The following is an 18,699-nucleotide window of genomic DNA, read 5'->3' as shown; positions in this document are numbered from 1 at the left end:
AGGCTTTCTCTAAGCGACCCATAAATAGGTTGGTTTATGAGGGGGCCATCCTGGTACCCATGGCTGTTCCCTTTAATTGCCGGTATGCCTGGCCTTCAAAAGTGAAGAAGTTGTGGGTTAGGATGAAGCTGGCTAAGGTAATGAGGTTTTAGGTAGGGTAGCAGGTGATCGAAGTGAAAGGAAGTGCTCCATCGCAGCGAGGCCCTGGACGTGCAGCATATTTGTGTATATGGAAGTGGCATCAATGGTTAAAAGGATGGTTTCCGGAGGTAACAGACTGGGTAAGGATTCCAGGCGTTTGAGAAAGTGGTTGGTGTCTTTGATGAAGGATGGGAGACTGCATGTAATGGGTTGAAAGTGTTGATCTACGTAGGCAGTGATACGTTCTATGGGGCTTGGTAACCAGCTACAATGGGGTGGCCACGATGTTTGGGTTTGTGAATTTTAGGAAGTAGGTAGAAGGTAGGGGTGTGTGGTGTCGGTGGGGTCAGGAGGTTGATGGAGTCAGGTGAAAGGTTTTGTAGGGGACCTAAGATTCTGAGGATTTCTTGAAGCTCCACCTGGCATCAGGAATGGGATTACCTTGGCAAACTTTGTATGTAGTGTTGTCTGCAAGCTGACGCAGTCCCTCAGCCACATACTCCCGACAATCAAGTACCACGGTCGTGGAACCCTTGTCAGCCAGAAGAATGACGATGGATCGGTCAGCCTTCAGATCATGGATAGCCTGGGCTTCAGCTGTGGTGATGTTGGGAGTAGGATTAAGGTTTTTCAAGAAAGACTGAGAGGCAAGGCTGGAAGTGAGAAATTCCTCAAAGGTTTGGAGAGGGTGATTTTGAGGAAGAGGAGATGGGTCCCGCTGTGACGGAGGACGGAACTGTTCCAGGCAGGGTTCAATTTGGATAGTGTCTTGGGGAGTTGGATCATTAGGAGTAGGATTAGGATTATTTGTCTTCGTGGCGAAGTGATATTTCTAGCTGAGACTACGAGTGTAGGACAGTAAATCTTTGACGAGGGCTGTTTGGTTGAATCTGAGAGTAGGGCTGAATGTGAGGCCTTTGGATAGGACAGAGGTTTCGGATTGGGAGAGAGGTTTGGACGAAAGGTTAACTACTGAATTGGGGTGTTGTGGTTCCAGATTGTGTTGATTAGAATTTTGAGGTTTTTGTGGGAGTGGAGCTGGAAGTGGGAGATTGAGTAGATGGGAGGGACTGGGTCTGTGTGCAATGAGAGGAGGTTGAAGTTTGTTGGAAAGGTTATGGAGGGTGAATGAGTTGCCTTTCCGGAGGTGGGAAACCAGGAGATTTGATAGTTTTTTGAGGTGGAGGGTGGCATGCTGTTCTAATTTGTGATTGGCCTGTAGGAGGATGCTCTGAATAGCGGGTGTGGATGTGGGAGAGGAAAGATTGAGGACTTTGATTAGGGATAAGAGTTGACGGGTGTTTTCATTGGCTGAGTTGATGTGTAGGTGAAGGATTAGGCGGGTGAGGGCTATGGATTGTTCAGTTTGGAACTGGTATAGGGACTGATGGAAAAAAGGGTTACAGCCAGAGATGGGAACTTTAAGTGTGAGGCCTTTGGGGGTAATGCCAAATTTCAGAAAAGCCTGAGTAAATAAAAAATGGGAGCGTAATCTGGCTAGGGCAAAGGCATGTTTGTGGAGGGAATGTAAATAAAACTTAATGGGGTCGTTGTGGGGATGTTGTGAGGGTGACATAGTATTTAGAAGGTGGAAAGTGTAACATAAGGCTAAAATGAAAATAAAAATATATGGAGAGAGATAAGGTGAACTAGACAGCAACTGTAGTTCTGGTGTGAAAAAGGTCAAAAAAGTGTTGGTTAAAGTTGAGCTATGTTGATCCTGTGGTGAACTTAGGTTGGTAAACAATGATGTGCACAAAGGTTAGGTAGTTGTATTGCCTCCAAAACACGTTAAAGGGTGAAGAAATTCGGGAAAATTTCAGAAAAAACTGCGTGTAAATGTATTAAAAGGGCTGGTTATGTGGTGGCAGATTATGAAAATGAGGCTAACAATTGTCAGATGATGGAATAATAACGTTAAAACCTGTGGGAAGCTGCTAAAAAATGATCGGTGATGTGGGAAAAACGGGAATGGAAATAAAGCGAAAGTTGTTAGAACTAGCCGAAATGGTTGTTTAATATGTGAAAGGAACTGAAGCTATGAAGTAGTATTCATGAGGTTACATGAGAAATGTTTGTAAACTGTGAACGGGGGCTTTTATAGCAGTGGTAGTGTTGAAAGCAATAAAAAAATTTTTTGGTTATGGTTTGGAAGTAAGTTACGTATTATTGAGTATATATGTTTTTCCTCCTAAGGTAAGTCTTTCCGCTCCCAGGATTGGAATGACTCCTTACCCTCTCCCTTAAAAACCACATCCTTTCGTCTTTCCCTCTCCTTCTCTCTTTCCTGATGAAGCAACCCCGGGTTGCGAAAGCTTGAATATTTGTGTGTGTGTGTGTTTTATTGTGTCTATCAACATACCAGCGCTTTCTCTTTTGGTAAGTTACAGAATCTTTGTTTTTTATATATATTTTTCCCACGTGGAATGTTTCCCATATGAAATTTCACTTTCAGAAATGATTGTTTTGGTGAACAAATGCCACTCCAGATTAACAGCTGCCCACCTTGAAGACACTACCCGCATAAGCTGCTCCCCACCTGAACCTTTGTTGAAACTGGCTCAAGACCACAAATGTAATTTCTCTCATTGATTTTTATACAAATATGCTTATTTCTTGTATTTCATATTTTGTGAGTGAAAATCAAAATAAAAAATAATACAGAGTATGATTTTTTTCTGGATTTTTTTAATACAAATATGTCTGTATTGTATTTCATGTTAGTATGAGAGTAAAAATTAAAGTAAAAAAAAATAGTATGGAATATGAGATTTTTCTGGACTTTTGAATACAAATATGCCTATTTAATGTATTTCATATTTTTTGTGAGTGAAAATTAAAATAAAAGGTTAGTAAGGAATATGAGGTTTCTCTTCTGGACCTTGATAAAAATTTTAAAAGTATCCAGACTCCATCTAAAATTACTTGCCAACCCCTATTCTAAATGTTCTCGATTGGGGAGACACAGTGACCTTGCTGCCATGTGCGGGAGGGAATTATCTTGCTGAAAGGAAAGCCCAAAATGGCTTGTCTTGTAGGGTCACAAAACAGGGCATAGAATATTTTTGACAAACTACTGTGCTGTAAGGATTCTGCTATGGGGGGATAAAAATATGGCACCACAGACCACCCCTCCTGGCTGTCAGGCCATATGGCAGGTGACAAGTCACATTGATATCCACTGCTGTCTGTGGTGTCCCCAGACACTGCTTTGCTGATCATTGTGGTTTAATTCAAAGTGGGACTCATCAAGACAATTCTATTCCAGTCAATGAGATTCCAGGCCCAAGATGTGTCTGGAGATACCTTAGATAGCCAGGTGCGACCTCCTAGTCACAGCTTTTGACTGTGTGAACCACAATATCCTAATACAAGAGTTAAAATATTATGGAAAGTCAGAGATGGCAGGTTTGTGGTTTTTTTTTCCTATCTGAATGACAGAAAGCAATGAGCTGCAGTTCCATGTCAATCAGATGACAACAGGCACTCAGAATTTTAAGGGAACAGTTTACCACAAGGTTCAATTTGCGGTCCTCTCTCGTTTCTGACATATATAAACGATCTTCTACTTGTTGTTTCATAAGATGCCGATTTTGTCCTTTTTACAAATGATACAAGTATAGGAATGAAAAGTAGTCCAGTCGCCATATTCAAAAAACAGCAGTAAATGGTTCACAGCTAAATGGCAGACCCAGTACATACACTTCAGTGCTTGTAGAACTCCACAAGCTATGAAAATAGGGTTCTCAAACAATGAAATCCAAGAAGCAGAATGTATTGTTACATTTTAGAACTACACATAGATCACAGACGTAATTTACAGGTACTTGGGTACATACACTATCAACAACCAGAGCACATTGAATGTCATCTAATCAGCTGGTGGAGCTGAAGAGTGAAAGAACTTTCTGTTAGGCAACTATTTCTACTCCACTGAAGAATACCTGCAGAGAAACTCAAATTTAATGTTTTAGTTCATAATGTTAAGTTTATAGTTAAAATTGGCACTGAAATAGTAAAGTCATTTCACTGTATCACAATTTAATTATGTGCAATGCATATCTAACCTCTTTCCAAATCCCAGAGACCACTTTCTGTGGGTTCCATGGATTTCAGGGATGTATGCTTAGATAGTTTCAGGTGCAGAACTCACATGTGAAAAGTCATTTTTCATCATTTTTTTAGCAGCTTCCAGTGCAAGCCAACAGCTGAAATATTGCACATGGATTTTTCTGGAAAATTTACTAACATAAATTTCAACACAGGATTGCTTATGACATGTCTTGACCACTCCCTTGTCATGTACAACGTGACAGCTCAGTATTAGTATTCATAATATAATACATCACAAAATCTTGCACTATACAATGCATCTGAAACAATATTTGTATATAATATAAATAACTACAGTAATTTTTAATTCAAGTGAATGGGCACATACAGTGTTAAATGTATTAACAATTGTTATAAATGTACAATGTAAATAAATATTTTTATGACTCTATTTACATACATATAGAACCAATGAGGTATTATATACTTACTGTTATGATTAATTAACATATAAAATATGTTAAATAATATACAGTTTAGAATTGTTATTAACAAATTAGACCCAAGAATGATACTAGGACACAATTTTCCTCTTAATTGATTAATTCCTTTGAGATAACACTTATGAGATTTGACCACACAACCACTGGCCACTCCTTATTTTGATCTGGTACTCAAAAATCCTCAGACTTACAGTAATTAGTCTATTATACATCAACAAATGCAATTATTCTCATTTATTTCTACAATGCTTTTCATATGTCAGACCCACCTTGAAAATAAACTCATCTGGTAAATATTTTTCCCCAAATATAAGGAAGTGTGCATAAGTGTTTACTGATAAGTATTTTCTGAGTAACTTTTGTACACTGTATACATGTACATCCCAATTTTTTCTTTCACGAATGCAAGCCGTAACTTCGGTACAAAGTACTTTTACAAACTCTTCACACTTTACACTACTATTAAGACCAAATTTTCTGTCAAATTTTGGTAAAATATGATTATAAAATCTCTGATTAATCCAAGGCTTTGGACGTGCCAGTTTAGGTTTGTGATACGGTTCACCGTCAATCAAGAAACGAGCATGTACTGTTGGTTTACCATGAGTTTGCCTGAGATCCGATTTTTTCTGGTGAATAATACATTTACTTTCCTCCAGAGGCGCTGTGTTAATCATTGGTCTCTCCTCCTCTGTACCATCTGCATCATTATCTACCACTGGTTGTGGATGGTTGTCCGCATAACTTCGTCTCTCACTTCTCGTTTGGCTGTTTCTATTTATACTGTCTTTGAAGTGGTCATCATTTGGCGTTTTATCATTATTTGCATTAGACAGACCAGATGAAACTGAGTGAATTATTTTAGCATTCGAAAGAGGGCTAACTATTGAATTTTTGTTGTTTTCCTTACTTCTCACTTTACTGCTGTTTTCAGTGTTCGGCGAGAAGTTTTCCTTGTGAGATGTATTTATCTGAGATGCTGAGCGAGGTGGTGTAGTCAATTCTCTTAACCCTCCGATAACCATTGATGTCTCTCCTTCTGCACCATTTGCATCATCGTCATCTGTCAGTTGTGGTTGGGTGTCAGTAAAACTTTGTTTCTCATTTTCGGTTTGTCTGTTTCTGTGGAAACTGTCTTTCAAGTACTCATCATGCCCTTTACCATTATTTGCTTTAGAGAAACGAGGTGAATCTGAGATAACAATTTTAGCATTTGACACATTGTTAGCTGCTGAATTTTTGTTCACATTTTTTCTTACTTCACTGCTGTTTTTAATGCTCAAGGAGAAGTTTTCCTTGTGAGATGTATTATTTATATGAGATGCTGACAGAGAAGGAGAAGATAATTCTCTTAATTCTGGTGTTCCTTTCGATGTACAGTGTTCCTCACTAAAATTAGGTGCTACAGCATAATCTGTTTTATTTTCTATGAAAGCATCTGTCATTTTGGTGATACTCCTCACGTTACTGCCTTTTTTGCTAGTTGAAACATCTGTCTCAATCAATTTACTAGATGAAACTGCCACATAAGAATAATTTGAAGACTTTCTCCTCTCAGCTCTCAAACTTGCTTTGTCACTCTTTCTCAGATTAAGCTCTTCAACTTCTGAATTACAAATTTTCTGAGCAAATGTGTTAAATGGAGATATCTGGTCAATTTCAGCATGATTGTCACACTTTTCTTGTGCTTTACTATTAGAGTATGAAGAAATGCTTCCCATACCAGGCAAAGATACACTCTGTTTGGTATCACACCCCATATTTTGAGGCTTAATTATTTTTTGGAATACAATATGATCAGGAGAGTTTGCAAGTTCACCAGGAGCACTTTTATTGTTTCCTTGCTTTTTCTTCTCATTTTTACTGTCTGCATTGATTAATTCGTATTGAGAATTTATGGATCTACTTTTTGCCAAGCTTTTAGTTTTGTTTCTCATATGTCCGAACACTTGACTAACATCATTATCACCAGCAGACTGTTCTGATGTCCTGTAGTTTGATGTTAGGAAATTCAAAACATTTGAGGGAATGCTTTCTGTAATGGGTTTGTGGTCTGACACAGCATCTAAGTTTTCTGGCACAGGAATTTTGTTAGCAAAACTGGCATCCTTTCTTACAGTATTTGAGTGATGCTCATTTGTTTCTAATTCACTGTGTTTCATTCCATTGTCATTTATTTTACTTTCAATAGTTGGTTCATTTCCACTTTCCCTGCCATTTAATGTGAAATTATTATTTCTGATACCTGCCTTCTCTGTCCCTGAACTAACTGTTTCACTACTTTCTGTGGAAACATGCGCTAACTCCAGAAATGAAGCTGCCAGGCTCCTTCTCGTTTTAGTCTCTATTTTGCGCATGGCAGAAGGTGGATGTTCCTTCTTACTGCTTGATTTCACCATTGTTGAATGTGGTACATTGTCTGGATCAAATGTTAAATCTGATGACAGAGTGTTGTCACAAACACTATTATAACATTTCTTTCTTTCCTTACACTTAGTTTCCTCACTCTCATGATCTGAAACTCTTGGCTGGTGAGCAATGGGGTTATCTGACTGATACGTTTGTTTCTCTTTATGAGTTACTTTTAACATGTTAGATGTTGCCTCTTGCTGAAGTGCAGCCAGAGTAGGTGGACACTGTTCTATAATCTCATCTTTATCCACAACGATCTTAGAAGATGTAATTTTTGGTTTGAATTTAGAGATTGTAAGAGAATAACTAGGTGACTCCACTGGTCTGCCAAATTCAGGTAACGTGTGACAATCATATTCAGAGGTATGTTTGAGGCCATGGAAGGCTTTTCTTTTAACTAATATATCAACTGAGTGGTTGTAGTCCCCATCATTTGTTTGTCTACTACCTTCTAAGTTATGATTTTTATGTGAATCCCCCTGCATTCCTGAAAGCTCGAATGTGTGTGGTGACACTGGATCAATTTTCTTTCCAAGTACCTTCATTATAAATAAATTTGTAGCAGAAACTTCTACACTTTCCTTTGTATTAGCTGCCAATCCATTTTGGGCATAATTCTCATCCAAGGCAATATCACGGTGCTGTTTCTCAACAGTGGGCTCAGCACTTTTGTCATTATTTCCAACAGCTAATTCAGAGTAATTGGGCTGAAGATGTTTTTTGTTTCTTTTACCAACAATTTTAGCAGATGCAGGAGCTTTCATAACATCCATTTCTGCAGAAATACTGCCTGCAAATGTATTTTTTGCATAATTCTCAGCCAAGGCAATATAACTGTCCTGCTTCTCAATATTTTGCTCAGCACTTTCATCATTATTTCCAACAACCAATTCAGAGTAATTAGGCTGAAGATGTTTTTTGTTTCTTTTGCCAATGATTTTAGCAGATGCAGCAGCTTTCAGAACATCCATTTCTGCAGAAATACTACCTGCAAATGTATTTTTTGCATAATTCTCAGCCAAGGCAATATAACTGCCCTGCTTCTCAATATTTTGCTCAGCACTTTCATCATTATTTCCAACAACCAATTCAGAGTAATTAGGCTGAAGATGTTTTTTGTTTCTTTTGCCAATGATTTTAGCAGATGCAGGAGCTTTCAGAACATCCATTTCTGCAGAAATACTAGCTGCCAATGTATTTTCAGTATAATTCTCAGCCAAGGCAATATCATTGTTCTGCTTCTCAATATTTTGCTCAGCACTGCCATCATTATTTCCAACAACTGATTCAGAGTAATTAGGCTGAAAATGTTTTTTGTTTCTTTTGCCAACAATTTTGGCAAATGCAGGAGCTTTTCGAACATCCATTTCAGCAGAAATATCTTTATTCTGTTGCTCACTGGTACATGGGTCATCTACATTCGCCTGCATGTTCCGAACAGAATCCTCAGCAACAGGATTCTCAACTACTGAATCAAACATACAACGCTTCAGATGTATCTGCTTAAAATTGTATCTGACATTTTTAGGTACTGGAGCAATGCTACTAGCTGATCCTGAAGAAACATTTCCAGTTTTATTTTCTAATTCAGCTATAGGATCAACGTTATTGCTGGTACCCATCAGAGATTCATAAGGATTTTTCCCATGAGGCCTTGGCACCTTCTTCCTCAATGCATTTTTTGGTCTCACATTCAAAATAGAGTCTGCACTTGATCTTGATTCAAATATTTTTGGTTGGTCACAACTCTTGGTGATTTCTGGATCTACATTAAGATTACCAGTCTTCTTCCAAGTATCTTTCATAAGTTGCTTCGTCTGATGTAAAACAGTAGGTGATGTTATATCAAATAAATCCTGCTTTATTACTGCATATTTCTTCTTCTTGAGTTTATGTTCTGGTGTTTTATTTTTGGAAAAACTAGTATCTGATGATTCCATGCTATTACTCATCTCTCCTTCTCTTCTTGTCTGAGTATGGTGTTCGCTTATGTCAAGTGCGTCATCATATATTTGTGGTTTTCTGCCACTTGTTCGTGGTTTCTTTTTCTTCCTTAAGTGTATGTCCGTATCAACATTGTAATCAATTGCATTCTTTGAATTTGTTTGTTCCTCATTATTTGAATTTGAAAGTTGACCTCTCTTACAACTGGTTTTGAGCTGATGACTATTATCTGATAAAGAGGATGAACCATCTGATCCAGGGGAAATTCTTGAAGTCTCCCTCATATGTGCCAAAAGATACTGACCAGAATTTGACATCTCAAGAAATTTCTCAGAACAGTGTGCTGTTTCCTCAACTCTAGTTGTATCTGGGATGAAATTTTCTGTGACTGAACTGTCTTCCAAATGCTTCTTCCACATCTCCCTTGCTGAAAAAAAGTAAAGAGTTAATGTCACTATCTAATTTTACTACACCATAATAGAATTACGAGGGGGGTTTGAAAAGTCTCTGCAAAAACAAAAACTACTTACGTGTTTGGGGTAAACCCTTTTTATTTTTCGACATAGTCTCCTTTTAGACTTATACACTTCGTCCAATGCTGTTCTAATTTGTTGATCCCTTCTGAATAATAGGAATTGTCCAAGTCTGCAAAATAGCTATTAGTTGCTGCAATCACCTCCTCGTTTCAATAAAATCTTTGTCCTATCAGCAACTTCTTCAAATTGAGGAACAAATAGTAGTCCGAGGGAGCAAAGTCTGGAGAATAGAGGGGATGTGAAACGAGTTGGAATCCCATTTCCATTAATTTTGCAACCACAACTGCTGAGGTGTGTGCTGGTGCATTGTCGTGATGGAAAAGGACTTTTTTGCGGTCCAATCGCCGGCGTTTTTCTTGCAGCTCGGTTTTCAAACAGTCCAATAATGATGAATAATATGCACCTGTAATAGTTTTACCCTTTTCCAGATAGTTGATGATTATTGCTTGTGAACCCCAAAAGACAGTCACCATAACTTTTCTGGCTGAACGAATGGTATTTGCCTTTTTTGGTGCAGATTCTCCCTTGGTAACTCATTGTTAAGTTTGTTGTTTGTTCACAGGAGTATAGTAATGTACCCATGTTTCATCGACAGTGACAAAACGACACTTTAAGTCCTGCGAATTCTTCCTGAACAGCTGTAAACCATCCTTGCAACACGTCACATGATTCTGTTTTTGGTCAAGCATGAGCAATAGCAGAAGCCATCTTGCGGATAGCTTGCTTTCTCATGTCCAAATGTTTATGCAAACTATTATGTATCCGTTAATTCGAGATGCCCGCAGCACTAGCAACCTCGTGCACCATAACACTTCTGTCATCCATCACCATATCATGGATTTTATCAATGATTTCTGGAGTCGTAACCTCCACAGGGTGTCCAGAACATTCAGGATTACTTGTGCCCATATGGCCACACCGAAAATTTCGAAACCACTTATAAATTGTTCTAATCAAAGGTGTAAAGTCACCGTAATGTTTATGAAGCTTTTCTTTAGTCTGCTGGGGCATTTTGCCTTTCATAAAGTAATGTTTAATCACCACACAATATTCTTTTATGTCCATTTTTTGACAATCACTCAACTTCCTTGATTCACGCGAATGCCAAACACAAAGAAATAGACCAATATGGCTGAAACTTGGAGTGCGTTCTTTCCAAAGATGCTACTAACTAAACATGACCTCAATATGCGCCAGTGGTGCCATCTCTTGGACTTTGCACAGACTTTTCAAACAGGCCTCATAGTACAAACTCACAAAGCAGATAAATTGTAAATACAAATTATTCTCCTTGTATTACATTTGCAATGATAATTCACAGCCTGTAATTCCTTTCTCTGTACACAAAATGGTGGAAAATTACTTCAGTCCTCTAACTTGTTGCTATTCAAGGTTTAGGATTCATGTTATCTTTCTTTAAACACAGCAGTGATATCATTATCATTACAGAAGTAAAGAACTACATATATTCACAAGGTCAAAGATGAGTTTATCTTGGTCCAAACTGAGGCATATAAATAAATAGTAAGGCAAAACATTCTTTTAAAAATACATAAATAACGTTGTGGTGGTCATGGGAGGAGGAGGGAGCTGTTATTCTATGCAGCTAACCAAAAGACCCTGTTTTCTAAACACTGATTTGAATCACCCTTTTCCTTGTTTACCATCACTCTCACTGAAATTTTTTTGAGAATATACATACTTTAATAATAGTTTTAAACTGCCATGCACCATACTTGATGTCTGTTCATTATAAAGATACATTTTCAACTACATCCTGGTTTTTCCAACAGCAAATACTTTTCCTCCTCATGTGATTACAGCACAGCCAATGTGTCGAGGTCTTGCAAACTAATTTAAACAAAAGTTGGTAGGTATTTTGTTATGTTATGACACAGGCTTTGTTTCTAACACCAAAACAGTTAGAACATAATAAAGACGATAAATAACTTTTTAACAGTATATTCTCAGTTGTACTCCATGGGAAGAAGGGGGCGAAGACTTGGGGAAAAGATTAGTTACTCAGAAGAACTATGAAGGGATACACCTCATCCATAATAACCATCCTAGCTGATAGCCATCTTCCACAGAGGTTAGGCAGACCACTACTCTGTCTCGAGATGGCTCATCACAGCAACACATTCGGAATGTGCTTCTGTGACAGAGGATGGTAGGGAGGGTGCTGCAAAGACAATGGGACAAAGGCCATACAATACAATACAATGCAATGCAATGTGATCACACTATGGGAGGTTCAAGCTATTGGGTGGCAGGCAATCCGAGACTAACGGTAACAGCACAGTTCTAGCCAACTGCAATGCTGCTGCTACTGGTCAAGAGGTATCAGGGCAAACAGTTTAAAAATAGTTGCGGGAAACACATATTCACCTGTATACATCAATGAAGATGCCTAATTTTACATGTGCACATTGTGTTGCCAGGTTGTATTTGTTAGCACAGTGGGATGTCATTTCCCCACAATCCGCATTCAGGGGCTAACGTGCAATGGTTTGGATGGGCATTAGATTAAACAGACAAACACCTCTCATCATAGTGACGCCTCCACAATTAAACATCCAATGCTACTGGGACAAGATAGTGGAGCTGTGCATCATTCTGGAGGCTGCAGTGTTTGGACCATGCTTAACACTGATGCAGGGCAATGTTCAGGCTCACATCACCTGGCCCATCCATGATTGTCTCAATACACCAGATATCTCAGTTGCTGTTATTAAGAACTTATTTAAATCAATAAGAATATTCTTAAAATTTGAACTTTTTTCCTTTCTTTGTCCTGAAATTGATTTGTGCAACAAAACAAAGTAGCAGTGTAACGCCAAAACACTGCTGCAGCAGCATTGCTGGCAGCATGCGAAGCCTGAGTGGTGTCTGAACAGTTGCTTATCCCGGTGGCTCTTATGGAGCAGTGAATGGCCAGTTTCTGTACAAGGAAATGTTTAAGGTGTCCAAAAAACATGCATGGGTGCCACGGAGAGTTTTGCCGAATGAATATCCCATGCTCACACCACAGGAGGGCGGAGAAAGGAGGATTGCAAAAGCATTAACACCTTTTTCTGCTTTGGATTTATATTTTGAACAGACTCCAGCTGGCTGGTTGGTTTGATGTTTAAAGGGACCAAACTATGTAGTCATCGGCCTCTTGTTCCATTGAACTAAATCCATGGGATGAAACGGAAAACAAACAAGACACACCACAGGAGTTCTGGATGGACAAACCAAAAAAAACCACAAAGCTGAACACACTAGGGACAACAGAACACAAGAAAAGCACAGACATACAAGAAACAGGCAGAAGAGCTTAAAACAGTAGAGCAGATGTCCTGGGACGGCTGATCACGAGGATAAGAAAGGACGAGCTAGCCTCTCTGCAACACTTTAAAATCTCTAACCTAAAAGTACTAGGGTAGAGAGCACAGGGAGACAAAGAACAGGAACTAAAACTCAAACCGAAGAATAAGAACCAGTGTCACGTAGAAAATGTAAAACCAAGTTAGCCGTGGAGGCATCGTCTCCTAAAATCGAAGGAAGGGAGTCAGGGAGATTAAAATTTCGTCTTAGAGTGGCTAGATGTGGACAGTCCACCAAAAGGTCCACCACTGTCAAACGGGAGCTGCAGCGACAACACGGTGGGGCCTCACGCCAGAGAAGATAGCCATGCATCAGTCAAGTGCGGTGGTTGCAAAGGCAGCAGAGGACCACAGAGTCTCTGCGAGAAGCCTGCAGAGAAGACTTCCACTGAGTTGTGCTCTCCTTGATGGCGCGGTGTTTACTGAGCATAACTAATCAACACCATTCGGCATCCCAAATCCCGCGACCCTTGTGGCGTAACACCAATCGGAGGTCAGGTTTGGGTATTCCAATCACCAGAAGCAGCTTATGTGTGGCCTGTTTGGCCAGCCTGTCAACGAGCTCATTTCCTGGGATTCCAACATGCCCCGGGGTCCATACAAAGACTACTGATCGATCAGATCGTTCGAGGGCATAAACCGATTCCTGGGTAGTTGCTACCAGAGGATGGCATGGGTAGCACTGATCAATGGCCTGTAAACCACTGAGCAAATCACTGCAGACCAGGTAGGACACACTGGGGCAGGAACAAATATGCTCAAGGGCATGAGAGATGGCCACCAGCTCCGCAGTGAAGACACTGCAGCCATCCAGCAAGGAGCACTGTTCGATATGCACCGAGTGAGCACAGGCATAGCCTATGCAACCAGTGAGCCGTTGGTGTAGATGACTTCAGAACCCTGGGATGCGTCACGGATCTATAAAAATTGACTGCGGAGTGCCTCAGGAGGAACGGAGTCCTTATGGAATTGCGAAAGGTCCAGCCGTAGTATCGGCCGAGGCATACACCACAGAGGCATATGTGTATGGACCCGCACGAAATGCTGTAAAGAAAATGACTTGAGTTCAGACAACAGGGAACGGACACGAACAGCGATCGTTATCCCTGACTGACACCGCCATTCCGGGAGATAAACCACTGTGTTTGGGAACAAAAGACAGTAATTCGGATGCTGAGGCAAGCTTTTGACATGCGCTGCATAGTGGGCGAGCAGTTGGTGGCGCCTGATGTACAATGGAGGGACTCCAGCCTCCTGGACTCGTTCGAAAAGTGCCCGTCGCTAGACAGACTCCGCAGTGGTGTACAGGATCAAGCAACTTGAATCCTGAGGGCGCTGACGAACCATACGCTACACTCCCATAGGCAAATTGTGACTGAAGTAGGGCTTTGTAGAGCCACAGCAACGTAGAGCGATCTGCCCCCAAGGTGGTGTAGCTAGGGCAGCGGAGGGCATTAAGATGCCGCCAGCACTTTCGCTTAAACTGATCAATGTGGGGGAGCCATGTTAGCCGGGCGTCAAAAACCAGTCCTAAAAAGCGATACGTTTCGACTACCTGTAGTGGGTGGCCATCAAGAAAAAGTGCAGGGTCAGGATGGACTGTCCGTCGCCGATAGAAATACAAAACACAGGTCTTGTCAGCAGAGAAATGAAACCTGTGGGAGAGAGCCCATGACTGCGCATTCCGAATGGCTCCCTGCAGTCGGTATTCAGCAACACCAATGGTGGAGGAACTGAAGCAAATGCAGAAATCGTCAGCATATAAGGAGGGCAACACTGACGGCCCTACAGCTGCTGCTAGGCCACTTATAGCGACTAAAAAAAGTGGAACACTCAATACAGAGCCTGTGGGACCGCACATATACAGACACAGGCAGATGGGAAGACAAAGAGGTTGGGCAGAGATGTCAGTCGAGGCGGAAGAACAGAGGCAAAGATGTTGTTGAATGACAAGTGATGTACGAGGAGCAGCAACTTGAAATTAGCGGAGGTTGAGGCCTCCGCAAATTTCAAGTTGCCACCCCTCGTCATTCAACAACATCTTTGCCTCTGTACTTCCACCTCGACTGACACTTCTGCCCAACCTCTTTGTCATTACATATGTCTGCCTGTGTCTGTATATGTGCGGATGGATATGTGTGTGTGTGCGTGTGTATACTTGTCCTTTTTCCCCTCTAAGGTAAGTCTTTCCACTCCCGGGATTGGAATGACTCCTTACCCTCTCCCTTAAAACCCACATCCTTTCTTCTTTCCCTCTCCTTCCCTCTTTCCTGATGAAGCAACCGTGGGTTGCGAAAGTTTGTAATTTGTGTGTGTGTTTTTTGCCTCTATCAACATACCAACACTTTCGTTTGGTAAGTTACAACATCTTTGTTTTTAGATATATTTTTCCCCTCTTGGAATGTTTCCCTCTATTATATTCATAAGTATTATAGTAGTTGTATTACACATTTACTACCTTATAAATAAATAAAAAGAATTTTTTTATTTTAAATTCAATGCATTAGTATTTGTAAAATGATTCTTTCATATAGTGTTCATTAAAAAATGATGTTTGAGTTGTAAATATTTGTCATGTATTGTTGTTTTTCTGACATGTTCTACATCCTGGAGGATCTCCTCACTACGGATCAATTGGAATGAAAGTTAATCTAATCTAATCTATAGTGGACAGGCAAAAGACTGCTAAACCTGTAAGATTTCAGCCAAAAGGCCTTCTGAATTAGACAACACACACACACACACACACACACACACACACATGTGATGTAGTGCAGAGGCGAGGTACGTACCATGTCTAAGTGAAGTACTGCCATGTTATTAGATAAATTGCATTTGGGAGGGGGGGAGGGGGCGGACAGTCTGGAAGGCAGGGGCATAGAGGTATGAGGGAGGGTCTCCCCCCCCCCCCCCCTCCTTCACCACACCCACTGCTACACTCTTACCTCCCCGGTCAGAATTTTCTGTATGCTGCTCACGGAAGTTTCAACAAAAATTGTTATTGTTTATAAGAATGAATTTTACATAAAACATCACTTAACATCTGCTATTAAGTACTCAAACTAAAAATAACGCCACTATATAAACCCAAATTCAGTCAAATTATTTTGTCTATTCACATAAAAGTACTGGAAACGAGGCACAGTCAGCCTGTAAACTGAAAAGTGACAGTGCCTTTCCTGGAAAAATGCTTCAATTGCATACAGTATGGCTAAGAATCAGTTTTCCCTCAGGGTGCAAACACATGCATCAGTTCCATTCATGTGTGTTTGTTTCCTTAGTATTATTAGCAATTCGTACCTGTATTGCGCGTACTGTTAAAGCAGTTTGACAAAATAAACACAGCATGACTGCGCACTGCATTGCCAGTAACTCACAATGCGTGCTGTGGAAGAGTTGGTACAACTTCATGAAATACCCTATTGCTGCTTCTTCTGACGCAGTGGGGTAGGGTGAGTGAGGAACAACCTGCTCACTCCTCAGTTTGCATACCTACAACAGAGGGAAGTGGGAAGTGCATGACCACAATCCAGCAACAGACCTACCATCGTACATTTATATTCCATCTCTCCGCCTCCCCCTCCACTATGCAAAAATTGGTGACTACACACATTTCTTCCCCTACTCTACCTCTTGCGGTCATAACTGAGTAGCTAAAAGGGGAACCTACAGCTTACGATGTACTTGGAACTATATCAATAAACTATGCCCGGTGCTAATCTACCCCTATGGTAATTATTGGAGTTACTTCCAAAACACTATTTATGGTTATGTGTGTAAGAGTAAAATGTATTTTGAGAAGGAGGAGTATCTGCTGCTCCTCTTCTACTATTCAGCTGCTATTTCTATCAAACACTAGAATCATGAAATTAATAACTAATGCTTTTTGTGATATTTCTAATAGATGATTTAGCAAACTGATGTCTGGTGATATGCATTACCTAAGTGTTACGCACCTGCTTTCAATAGTTTATTTTTTAACTTTTGCTTTCAGGTATTATTAGGAAGAGTGAAATGAATTCAATTATTTGAATGTAATGCTACCTAGTTTATTCTGTCCATGGTTAAAAATACTCCAAATTACGAAACTTCCTGGCAGATTAAAACTGTGTGCCCGACCAAGACTCGAACTCGGGACCTTTGCCTTTCGCGGGCAAGTGCTCTACCATCTGAGCTACCGAAGCACGACTCATGCCCGGTACTCACAGCTTTACTTCTGCCAGTATCTCGTCTCCTACCTTCCAAACTTTACAGAAGCTCTCCTGCAAAACTTGCAGAACTAGCACTCCTGAAAGAAAGGTAGCTGTGAGTACCAGGTGTGAGTCGTGCTTTGGTAGCTCAGATGGTAGAGATGGTAGAGCACTTGCCCGCGAAAAGCAAAGGTCCCGAGTTCCAGTCTCGGTCGGGCACACAGTTTTAATCTGTGAGGAAGTTTCATATCAGTGCACACTCCGCTGCAGAGTGAAAATCTCATTCTACTCCAAATTACCTTTGCACAAAATATTCCAAACTTCAAAAACATAGTTGATAAATCATTTTGGCCATTCAGATAAAAATGGAAAGATTTTTGCAACAGCACTTTTAGTTGCAAAAGAATGAAACTGCTGTTTATTGTGTGCTCTTGATAAGCTTCTTCCCATTTCATTCTGTAAATTCTTTGAATAATGTAACCGAGTCAGTCTTTACAATTCTCTCCCACTCTGTGTCTTCCTTCGTAGTAAAACCCAATTGATGGCAACACTTTATTGCTGTCACATGACAGTCACAGTCAGATAAACCATTTATTACGAAACTTGCATGTATTTCACGAAAGGGGGCTTGATTTAGAAATGAATTACATTCTAGTTGGGAACATAAGTGTGGGATCAAATGAAACTTGAACATCAGCAACACTAAGTGCCCTTTATCACGGCTATGTGAGATGAAATCAATATGGACATCTCCACATATAGTTATTTTCCAATTATTTCTACTAGGTCTTATTATTACCCTTTGTAACTGGCTGAAGAGTTTTAAATATTTCCTGATAGGGGCCTGCAAACTGTCAGAACTGCTATCTTTTATGTTACCACGTCTATTACTAAAGAAGATGACTCTAAGAACCGTTCACTGGGGTGTACGGCCTGGGACTTTATTCCACTTTTTGTGCAGTCCCCTCTTCTCATACTACATCCACAGTATTGTGATAGTAAGATTTAACTACATACTTGCATCTGTTCAATTTATGTGACTCTATAATGACTACTACTATCTGTGCTACCCAAGCTATTGTTTCTCCATGGATTGTTGCAACTGTGTTTGTAGTTAATTTGCACCTTATCAGTTTACCTTATTTTCAATATTTGTCTGTAGCACCACATCTCAAATGCTTCCATTCTCTTCTGTTCTGGTATTGTCACAGTCCATGTTTCACTACCCTACAATGCTGTTCTCCAAATGTATATTATCAGAAATTTCTTCCTCAAATTAAGGCCTATGTTTGATACTAGTAGACTTCTCCTGATGAGGAATGCCCTTCTTGCCGTTGCTAGTCTGCTTTTGATGTCCTCCTTGCTCCGTCCATCATTGGTTATTTTGCTGCCTAGGTAGTAGAATTCCTTAACTTCGTCTACTTTGTGACCTCCAATCCTGATGTTAAGTTTCTTGCTGTTCTCATTTCTGCTACTTCTCATTACTTTCATCTTTCTTTGATTTACTCTCAATCCATATTCTTTATCATTGGACTGTTCATTCCATTCAGGA

The 18,699-nt window shown here is 40.1% G+C and overlaps 1 protein-coding gene across 5 annotated transcripts in view; it reads right to left on the bottom strand.

Moving 5' to 3' along the window:
* Nucleotides 1-3,900: 3,900 nt before the first annotated feature.
* The window catches only part of LOC126457509 (uncharacterized), a 57,213-nt gene continuing 42,414 nt past the window's right edge, over nucleotides 3,901-18,699 (bottom strand). For 4 of the 5 annotated variants that reach the window (XM_050093844.1, XM_050093846.1, XM_050093845.1 and 1 more), the window contains 2 exons: nucleotides 4,967-9,480; nucleotides 3,901-4,373 (listed from right to left, as the gene is read on the bottom strand). In XM_050093844.1, the coding sequence (XP_049949801.1) occupies nucleotides 4,323-4,373; nucleotides 4,967-9,480 (4,565 nt within the window). In that variant the 3' untranslated portion in view covers nucleotides 3,901-4,322. The remainder of the gene's footprint in view (nucleotides 4,374-4,966; nucleotides 9,481-18,699) is intronic. The other variant, XR_007585481.1, reaches the window with a different exon arrangement.

This window comes from Schistocerca serialis, chromosome 2, assembly GCF_023864345.2.
Source record: "Schistocerca serialis cubense isolate TAMUIC-IGC-003099 chromosome 2, iqSchSeri2.2, whole genome shotgun sequence".
In the NCBI taxonomy this organism is placed as follows: domain Eukaryota; kingdom Metazoa; phylum Arthropoda; class Insecta; order Orthoptera; family Acrididae; genus Schistocerca; species Schistocerca serialis.
Note: the sequence above shows the minus strand (reverse complement) of the source record. Positions and strands in the feature narration are given on the sequence as shown.